The 10,924-nt window shown below is 39.3% G+C and overlaps 2 protein-coding genes across 2 annotated transcripts in view; both read left to right on the forward strand.

The window, feature by feature from the left end:
- Positions 1-10,924, forward strand: part of LOC308615944 (uncharacterized protein) — a 325,426-nt gene that overhangs the window by 10,322 nt on the left and 304,180 nt on the right. The window lies entirely within an intron of this gene.
- RFESD (Rieske Fe-S domain containing) lies at positions 905-10,070 on the forward strand. The gene is made up of 4 exons (XM_081231301.1): positions 905-995; positions 6,641-6,816; positions 6,925-6,959; positions 8,983-10,070. Exons 2-4 carry the CDS (start codon positions 6,642-6,644, stop codon positions 9,244-9,246), a joined length of 474 nt encoding a protein of 157 aa, XP_081087427.1. The 5' UTR covers positions 905-995; position 6,641; the 3' UTR covers positions 9,247-10,070.

The following is a 10,924-nucleotide window of genomic DNA, read 5'->3' on the forward strand; positions in this document are numbered from 1 at the left end:
AAAACCTACGAGAGGGCTTCCCTGGTGGCACAGTGGTTGAGAGCCCGCCTGCCGATGCAGGGGACACGGGTTCGCCCTGGCCCGGGAGGATCCCACATGCCGCGGAGCGGCTGGGCCCATGAGCCGTGGCCGCTGAGCCTGCGCGTCCGGAGCCTGTGCTCCGCAACGGGAGAGGCCACAGCGGTGAGAGGCCCGCGTACCGCAAAAAAAAAAAAACAAAAAAAACCTACGGGACTCATCTAGCTTCCAACTTTGAACACAAGTATGAGGTGTGTGGGTTTTGTTTTGTTTTTGTTTTTTTCTCAGAGAAGTATAAAGAGAAAAAACAAAGTTGCAAAGTTCAAAAAATGAAAGTGAAACCCATCTCCCCCAAGTAACCACTCTTAATTTTTTAAAGCTTATGTATATATCTACATATTTGTATCTCGAGAAATAATTTTTATTTACACCAAAGAAAGCACATTCCAATGTGCTCTTGAGTATGTGGCTACAAAGTAATTCACATGTCTAGACTGTATTTTATTTAACCACTTCCCTGTTGATGCCCAGTTGAGCTACTACTCTTTCCTCGCAATAAACATCTTTATACATAGATTATATGCATCGTGACGAACTTTGGTAACTATTTTTATAAGCTAAATTCCTATAAGACCCCTGAGTGAGTTTAAAATCTGGATAAACGTGGTGAGCTCAGCGAACATTTAAAAATAAACTGATGGCACCTACGTTTGTCAAACACGATTAAGACTGTCAGTTCGGAGGTGCCGGCGGAGCGCGGGTTGTTGGCGGCCGCTGTCAGGTGGGGTCGTCGGCCTGCTGAGCCCCAGATGCCGTCCCGGGGGCGGGGTAACGCGCGGTCGGGTCACGTGGGCAGCTTCGTCCCGCCCCGCCCCGCGGAGCTCCACGCGGTGGCCGGAGCCCTGGCTGGCTCAGTATCCTCACGCGGGGGCGCTGCAGCCGAGTCTCGCGGAGGTGAAGCAGGGAACTTGAAGCAGGTAAGTTCCGTTCTGGCCGCGGGGTTGGGCGGCCGGACGCCGGGCGGGGCTCACGAGGCTGGCTGCTTCCGGCCGGACGGCGGGCCCGGGCTCGGGCTTCCGGCGGCGGCGGCGATTTGGAGCAGGCGAGGGCGGGTGTTGTGTGGCCTTTGCTCCCGGCCCTTCTGAGCACTGCAGCTCTGCCGGCCTCGATGCCGCGTTCCTTAACCGTTAACCCCCAGCGCAGGCTTCCGCCCGTGCACTGCGGGGTCACCGAGCTTGTTCACCGTCGAGTCTGGGCCGCACCCTGGACCTGCCGCCTCAGTGGGCCTTTTTTAACAAGCTTTCCTGGCATTTGTGCGCTCTCACGCGTAAAAACTGCTCCAGGGTTTCTGTAGCCCCAGCCGTCCTAGTTATCCGTCTCCTGAAGTCTGCAGGCGGAACGATCAGCCACATCTGGACAGCCACGCTCGGGCTGTCTCTGCGGTTTTTCAGCGCCGGTCGGTCTGAGAACTGCAGTCTGTCTTTACTCAAACGTTAAACACAGCTTGAAGTCCTCGCTCATAAGCTGTCAGAGCTGGCAGGCCTTAGAGATGGCCGCTACCGTGACCGCAGCGTTTCCCACGCTCCGGCCCTACTTCAGACACTTGACTATGGAGAGGCATTTATCCCTCACCACCGCCCTATGTGCAGGGGTTTCTTACAGCTGCTCACCTGCAGCGCAGCGAAATTAGGCGACTTCTCCCAAGTCACGCAGAGCCGGGATTTAAACCCAGGTGAGCGCACCTGGTGCTCAAAGATCTCTAATATCACAGATGACAGTAGGTCCAGGGCGGCTGCACAACTTGACTAAATTATTAGGGAAGTATTCTGTTTTAAACATTTGTTGACACGACTCTTGAACATTGGCGTTACTAAATTTAAAAAAATTCAGGGCCATCATCCTCGGATATATATATGGTGTATACACACATATCTTTACTAAAAGGTTTTGTACCTTCAAGATAGTTTACCCGCAGGCCACCTATTTTTATAAATCCGTGGATGCTACTTAGATAAAATGTTAAGATTTATATATCAGTGTGCACAAAGTTTAGACTCATAATATCTCGGTTTGAATCTTCACTGCTATTTTGTGAGTTTGGGCAAGCTTTTGTTAAAGAAGGTCCTTTACCCTTAGTTTCCTCATCTGGAAGATAGGCATTTTTCTGAGAATTAATGAATTCATATATGCAAAGAGTCCAAGCACTTGGCACTCACTGAAGGATAGCTAGTTTTATCTGTTATTATTCTGCCGTCCAAAGCAATATAAAACTAAGGCATTTCTCTTCTCTGAACCTAAAAGCAAGGGTGTCACCCTGGAGCTATGCATTCTGATAACGTGTAAGCCAAGTCCCCAGACTCAGTAAAAGCAACTTTGTGCTTTTGTGCTCAAGAAGAATAACAAATTCCTTTAATTTCATGTTTCTTTTGTCCCGCTGCCTTCTAGAAACTTGTTATGCTTTTTAAAAATTCAACCTGAATAGATTCCCTATGCTGGAAAGGTATCTAATAGAGACAGAGGATCCATTTAGCTAATTTGTAATTTTATGTGGTGATAGCACTTTTAGAAGCCTAATTTTAGGCACAGGCCAAAAAATATTTCTTGAAGAGAACTGTGGAATAAAATGGCTCAACATTTTAGAAGGCAGTTTTCTTAATCTGGCTCCCATACTGGGTAAGCCGTTTAATTTTTCACTTTCTTTTTATTCTGTTAAGATTCTACTATCTTAGGGACTTCCCTGGTGGTGCAATGGTTAAGAATCCGCCTGCCAATGTAGGGGACATGGGTTCAAGCCCTGGTCCAGGAACATCCCACATGCTGCAGAGCAACTAAGCCCGTGTGCCACAGCTACTGAGCCTGCGCTCTAGAGCCTGCGAGCCACAACTACTGAGCCCGCGCATCACAGCTAGTGAAGCCCGTGTGCCTAGAGCCCGTGCTCCACACAAGAAGCCACAGCAATGAGAAGCCCATGCACCGCAACAAAGAGTGGCCCCTGCTCGCCGTAACTAGAGAAAGGCCGTGCGCAGCAACAAAGACCCAACACAGCCATAAATAAATAAATAAATAAATTAAAAAAAAAGATTCTCCTATCTTAAAGTTGACTCAAAACAGAGGAAATGTGTGGGAGCATATGAATAGTGCATCAAAGTAACAGTAATTAAGGTGAACACACTGACTCGTATTGTTGTATGAATGGACTATGATACTCACAATATTTAATTAAGAATCATATGGGTGTTAATTATAAATAGTCACCAGATATCATAAATAAATAGAACCACCTATGATGCTCAGAGGGAACAATTATTTGAAGGATGAGATAATACTTTCCTAAGCAAAATGCAAAACTAATCATATTTCTCTGAAATCTTTATCGTTTAGCCCCAGCTTTCTCTGCTCATTTCTTATCAGCCCCTGCAAAGTTGCCTACAGTTTTCCTCGGTTGGGGGAACACCCTGCAAAGGCTTTATGTTCTAAGAGACTTAAACGAGGAAGGATAATGTTTGGTTCTCATATATTTGGGAGTTGGGTAGAACTTAATTAACTTCTGATGCTACTCCACATCTCGTGTTTTGTTACTGGCTTGATACTAGTATTTCTTTTCCAGTTTTTGCCTGGAAAAAAAAAGTAAGAGAACTATTCATTTATTTCCTCCTGTAGTGGCAAGTCTTGAAATAAGCTGTACAAAACTTTCAAATAGTCCATTCATGATCTATGTACAGGCACATTATCTGAGGATAGAAAGTACCATTTTATCCCTTTTCGTGGATTTTGGATCATTTGCTACATAAATATAAAGTAGGATACAAATATTGAAAAAAAGTAATTTTAAATATAAGACTAAATGTAATATATTGACATTTAAGAAAATTTGTGTTTATTATCCCCTTGCTTTTCTTTGTAAGTTTTCCCTATATACATTTATCCATGAATAATATATTTAGTTTTGCCCCATTTTCCATTTGATAAAAATGGAAGCATACTCTGAATTCTTAAAATTTTTTTCATTTAAAGTTACATTTTTGAAATTAACCCAACCTGATGTAGCCATACATTTTTCACTGCTAAACAGCATTGCACTGAATGAGTATAAAAATTATCCATTCTACTGTTGATGGATTTTGAGTTGTTTTCTGTCTTTTGCTGTTATAACCATTCTTGTGCATGTCTCCTGGTGTACCTGTGCACACTTCTCTGGAATATACCTGAAGTGGGATTACTGGGTCATGAATATGTTCAGCTTTACTAGGTAACGCCAGACTGTCGTAACTCTATTTTATGTCATCACTATATCAGTTGCTCCATATCCTCACCAATATTTGTTATATATTTTTGCCAGTCTGTTGGATAGAAAATAGTATCCTATTTTGATTTTGCTTTACATTTCTTTTACATTTTCCTACTAATGAGGTTGAGCATCTTTACATGTGATTACTAGCCATTCAAATTTCCTCATCTGTGAAATATTTTTTCATGTCTTTTGCCTATTTTTGTAAGGCTATTTGGCATTTTCTCACTTGTTTATAGGAGTTCTTCATATATTCTGAATCTTAGTCCTTTGTCAGTTATATGTGTTTCATAGTCCATATTTTTCTTTTTCTTTAGCCAATTTCCCCCTCTCCTCTTTTCAGTTCATCTGTCTGTTCCCATTTTTCTTATCATTGTTGCCCCTCTGTCTGTTCTGTCACAAAATGTGATAAAGGCTGAACATCCAACAGTGTGGAGTAAATGTTACCACGTGAGTAATTTGTGAACTTTGGGTACCTGCCAAAATCAAGTAAAATCAGATAACCATTTAGAGATGTTGTAATCCAGCCTCTGGTCAGCCATGGCTAACCCAGAAAATCTATATGTTGGATGTACTTCAAGAATTGTATTAGAGCTTATTCCCTATTGATACTCCCACTCCAAGTGATTCTGTTGAATTCTGTAATTTGAAAATTCCCAAATTTATATCTTTAGTGATTCTCAATGCTAGTCTCATATATCTGACTTTCGACTTGATATCTCCCTGGATGTCTTTTAAGTACCTCAAACTCACTATGTGCAAAATGTAACTAGTTCCTGATTCTTCCATTCCTGCAAAATATCATTCCTTTCTCAGTCTTCCCAATCACAGTCACAAACCATGTAGTTGCACAAACCTAAAACCTGGGAGCTATCCTTTATTTCTTTTCTGTTGCTCCTTCACTTTAGTTCATGAGCCCAGCCTCTTGTGCCTCACTCAATTTTCTTACAGGGGAGAGGAAGGAGCTTTAAATTCAATGTATAAAGGAAAGCATTACACAAATCAGGTTTAGGAAATAACAGAGATGTCAAATTTGTACACTGAAGTTTGCATTGTTAACCCTTGCTCCAATTATTAGGAGATAAAGGAAAAAGCACAACCCTTTGAGTGGCCTCAATTTTTGTCTTGTGATTTTTATTGCATTACATGCGAAGATTCAAAATATACTCTTGCCTAGGGGAGAAAGCTCTTTGTCAATCCTAAAATACATGGTTCTTTACACTTTTTGAAAGTTATGGACCACCACAATCTCTCTCCTGAGATAGGGAGAAAAAGCAGGAATGTTTCCAGAAACTTTGGGATAGCAACCCTAATGAAAAGAGGATAGGAATAATAGAACAGATTTCTAATTAGAAGTGGAGAAAGAACAAATATAGAAATTCTTGGCAAAACAGGATATATGGTTTTATTCCAAAACTATCACAGGAAAAAAACTTAAATACCCTCATATGGGAGGCCCTTGGGAAAATCCTCTACATGGGGCCTTAAATGCCTGACAATGATATATCTTGATGTTTCTTTCTTATGGAATTAACAGACTATGGCTATGTTCTTAAAGGACACAGAAGTCTCTTTGAAAGGGTTGCTTTCAAAGAAATAGGCTGAATATCTGTGCTAAGAAAAAAATATATCTAGAATACCTACAAATTCTCTAAAATTTATATACTTCTATAAAAATTAATTGAGGAGAAAGTCATCTTTTTGAATGCCCAAATAAGACAGAAGAAAGTAATGGCATTTTCTGTGTGAGTTAAGAAAATGGAAGACATCCATTCACACTTACCCCCTTCCACTAGAACACAGTTACCTGGTGGATCTATAAGAGCTGGCTGCCCACTCCAGGCAAAACCAAGTGAGGCAAAACCAAGTGAGCCACGTCAACCAAGGGGTCCAAGACTATTCAGACTATTGAAAAATCCTACCTTCAGCAGAAGCTGAAAACAACATGGATAGTACACAGATGTTGTTTACCACTGAATTTGAGAGGGAATAAAAGGATAGTGATACTTTAGTGTCTGTATCTTAAATATCTGTTCTGAAGTATCTGTCTAATGCAATGAAGTGAATCAAGTACTAGTCCAGCCTCAAAGTAGGCAGTCCTCCCTAATTTTGGCAAGTTTTAAGAGCTCTAGCTGACAATCATGACTAACTATAATCCAGTATTTATTTTTTATTTTATATAGCTACAAAAAAGTACCTCCATCAGTCTCAGAGAAATAAGTCTTCTCTTAAGATATGATTATCTCTGTGAGACAAGTGTAGTGGAACTAGTGAAGACCACCTGTAATTTTTTTTCTTTCTTTTTTTGTTTGTGGTTTGTTGTTGTTCAACTAGCATGGATCCTGATGGCTCTGAGCAAGATCCTGAAACGAAGAAATATTCTTCTGTCTGTGTTGGCAGAGAAGAAGATATTAAAAAATCTGAAAGAATGACAGCTGTTGTCCATGAAAGAGAAGTGGTCATTTTCTACCACAGAGGAGAATATCATGCTATGGATATTCGCTGTTACCGTAAGATTTTATTTTTCATTTGTCAACCTTGTATTTGTTTACTATCCACGAAACTTCAAAATTTCATTTTTTTTTAGTGACTAGATGTAATATTCAATTCCTTTGCAGACTCAGGAGGACCTTTACATTTAGGAGAAATAGAGGTATGTAAAATTAAATCTATTCTCAACAAACTCAGATGTTTCCTATTTATATTCTTACTATATTTACAGTCTCTATTCAAAAATAATTTATATCTGGGTTTGAACTATATATATATATATATGTTTTTTTGTTTGTTTGTTTGTTTTTTCCGTACGTGAGCCTCTTACTGTTGTGGCCTCTCCTGTTGTGGAGCACAGGCTCTGGATGCGCAGGCTCAGCGGCCATGGCTCACGGGCCCAGCCGCTCCACGGCATGTGGGATCTTCCCAGACCGGGGCACAAACCCGTGTCCCCTGCATCAGCAGGCGGACTCTCAACCACTGCCCACCAGGGAAGCCCTTGAACTATATTTTAATGCTTTGAGTACAATTACCAATATTCTAGGAATTCACAACACTACAATGTAAAGAAAACCATTTTACAGGTAAATATGAAAAATATGCCTGTCTTCTGACCTAGCAAATATACTCCAAGAGATCTACCCTGCATATTATTGCACAAATGTTTAAGTATATATACATTTACCTATGTGTATATATATATACACTAAAGTATATATATATTAAAGTATATATATACTAAAGTATATATATATACTAAAGTATATATACTAAAGTACACACACACACACACACACACACATAGGAGAGGTTCAGTGTAGCGAAAAGTTGAAGGAAATCTAAATGTTTTAACAATAGGAAATAGTTTAAATTATGAATAGCCATGCTATGGAATAGTATACAACCATTAAATTAATGAGGCATGGGTTGTCAGTATATTTTGAGTGAAAAAAGCAAGTCGTAGAATAATAGGTCTAATGAGATCCCATTTTTTAAAAATAAAAAATAACATTCACTTTTTACTTTATATACTTCTACATAGTTTGAATTTTTCCAATGTGTATATATTACTTTTAAGATTTAATAAAGATATAAAAATATATATTTTAAGAAAGAAGTAACACTGTGAAGGCTTAACTGAGGAAGGAATAGGGGCACTGTCTTACTTCCTTGCATTCTCAAACCAGCTGCCTAATTTCTTGTTTTCTACTTCATGAAATTTTTCTCTCTCCCCTTCTCCCTCTCCCCTCACTATCTCTGTCTCTCTGACTGGTACAAAGTACATGCTTAAATTTAGTGTTCCACTCTCTCTACACTTCATATCTACCTAGTTCCACACCTGTCCTCATGTTAAAACATGTGGGTTTAAATTATGAATGAATTTATGAATTATGAAACTTGTTTGCTGATGGTTCTGGCAGGGGAGGGTGGTACAAAACAGCATTTGTGCACTTCTGGTGTAGAGATAAAATGTAAGCATCTGGATGATAGCGTGAAAGAATTTCCCTCAGTTTCAGACCATAATGAGAGCTGTAAGACCTTGCTACTCAAAGTGTGGTCCATAGACCAGCAACACTGGTGACACCTGGGAGTGTCTTAAAAATGCAGAATATTGTGCCCTGCTCTTGGACTACGGAACTTAAACAAGAGCTGCCTTTAAACAAGATCCAGGTGATTCCCATGCTTTTTAAAATTTTAGAAGCACTGCTTTAAGACAGTTAAAAGTTGGGAATTAACTACTTTGGATCATAAATTGCTCTTCAGTTAACATATGTACTTATGCCTTTAGTAACCTCTCTTGAAATTATATCTGAAGCTTACCATTCTTCCACCAGCTAGTGAAAACTCATTTGGAAGCACTTGAAGCCCTTTCCCCATTTCTGTCAAGAAAGTGACATTAATATCTAACAGATAACAACACACTGCAGTCACATGGTGTAGTTGCCTCAGCTAGTTATCTTCTGATAGAGCTCTAACAAACTGGGTTTCTTATCAACTGCAAAAGGAACTTGATGACTGCTAAGATTAGATTCTGCCTTATGCTGAATAATTTGTAAATGGCAGGGAAAAAGAGAGGCCTGTTTTTTAACCTGGTTCTTCTGCAATAGATTCTGTTCTGAGCCTGAGGTTTATTGTCAACATTGGAAATGTCATATTATAAAATCAATTATTTCTTTCCCCAGGAATTTGATGGACGACCATGTATAGTTTGCCCCTGGCATAAATACAAAATTACTTTGGCCACAGGAGAAGGACTGTATCAGTCTATAAACCCTAAAGATCCATCAGCAAAACCCAAGTGGTGCTCCAAAGGAATAAAGCAAAGGATTCACACAGTGACAGTGGACAATGGGAATATTTATGTGACTCTTTCTAATGAGCCTTTTAAGTGTGACTCTGATTTTTATGCCACTGGAATCTTCAAAGTAATTCAGAGTTCTTCCTGATAAAATTTTATGCCAATGAAAAATGTTGTGTATGTTTTGAAAGTATTTTTAGAATAACCTTTCTTCAATACCAAAGATGATTAACTTTTTCCAAAATAGGCACATTTATTATCTTTAACAATCATATAAATGAAAGGTTCAAAGCACATGTACTTAGTGTGATGTAAGGCTCATCATCAGGATCTATAGAATACATTTCAGCCAATCCTCTGGATTGATTGGAACCTGAAGGTTATAGGTTTAGAATATGCATTTTAAGAAGGATGAAAATAATTTAGAATAATGAAAGTGAAGAAAGGTTAAAAAAATTAGATCTACTAAGAAAAATTTAGGGGGAAAATCCCTACTTGATATAGCAGACTTTATCACGGAAAATTTTAATGTATACAAAGTAAACAGAATAATAAACCTCCACCACCCACCTTAACGATTATCAGCATTCTTCCATTCTTGTTTCATTGATGCATGTATTCACCACCTCCCCTACTGATCCTTCTAATTTTTTTTAGGTAAAATTTAAACACACTGCAATGCTTAAATTTTAACTGTTCAGTTATTCTAAATATATAGCAGACCATTTACACTTAAAAAATACCTCCCAAAATGGGATCAGTTTACATGCTGAATTTAAAAACAAGAAACTTAATTTGCCTGACATCCAAACCAAGTAAACTTTGGCTCCGTTTCTCTCCAGTCAAGGCAGACAGTTTCAAAGTAAGGAAGATACAGCTGCTCCCCAGCCATTGGAGATGTGAAAGTTTCAGCAAGCTAAAGTACTTTGAATGCCTACATGAAATTTTCAAATAAAGTCTTTTTAAATTTTATTTTTATAGAATTTTGTGCATGTGTGTACACCTAAGTGTTTCATGTAAATGTTATAGAGAGAAGAGATATAGGGTGTTGTTTCTCAGAGTCTTCTGAGTTCATAGGCAGGGTTGATATTAAGTTGATTCACCCTGCTTTTTCTATGCCAGTTATTTATGGCCAACGCTGTTCTGGTTGCGTCGTGCCCACACTGTACTATAAAACCCTGGGTACTGATCATCTAAAACTCAGCAGCACATAGTAGAATATGAGTAGGTGGGACCAGAAGGAACTAGGATGAACAGATTATTAATTCAGAGTGAGAAAAGCTGTTTGTCAAAATTGGAACTTAGTTTCAAACCACAGTAATCTTAGTGACATAGGACTGAATTAAGGCTTAATATTCTAAGAGGCCCACCTGCATCCTTTCCCTTGGTTATTGTTAAAATAAGTGAATAAAGTATGTATCATTAAGGCTGTGTTTACAGAGCCCTTTGCTACATATTATTACATTTTTTTTTCTGATGTATTGCTACACACTACCCATATTCCAACACTTGCTATTCACTAGACTACTAATGAGCCAGGGCTGGGCTTTTTATAAATACTATTTTTGGCAGCAGCTACTCACCAGGTACAGGAAATGTACCATCTCTGGGATGGGTACATCCCAGCCTATTATATCAGGTGCTAATCCTCCAGTGACTTAACATGTGTCCAGAATTTAAAACGCATGGAGGAAACCAAAGTACCTCCTGCAGGCAAAACCATGACTCTGGTTTGCAGGGCCAATCACAAGCATTTTTTCTCAGGATCCAGTGGCAACAATGAGTAATATGGACTTGGCTTCTGGTTCTTAATTTGTTCCTCTAGA

The sequence above is a fragment of the Mesoplodon bidens genome (assembly GCF_964165515.1).
Source record: "Mesoplodon bidens genome assembly, chromosome: 4".
In the NCBI taxonomy this organism is placed as follows: Eukaryota; Metazoa; Chordata; class Mammalia; order Artiodactyla; family Ziphiidae; genus Mesoplodon; species Mesoplodon bidens.

Coding starts and splice junctions, on each gene's coding strand:
- RFESD (XM_081231301.1), top strand. CDS start 6,642: ATGGATCCTGATGGCTCTGAGCAAGATCCTGAAACGAAGAAATATTCT. Junction 6,817..6,924: donor TATGGATATTCGCTGTTACC/GTAAGATTTTAT, acceptor ATTCCTTTGCAG/ACTCAGGAGGACCTTTACAT. Junction 6,960..8,982: donor TACATTTAGGAGAAATAGAG/GTATGTAAAATT, acceptor TTCTTTCCCCAG/GAATTTGATGGACGACCATG.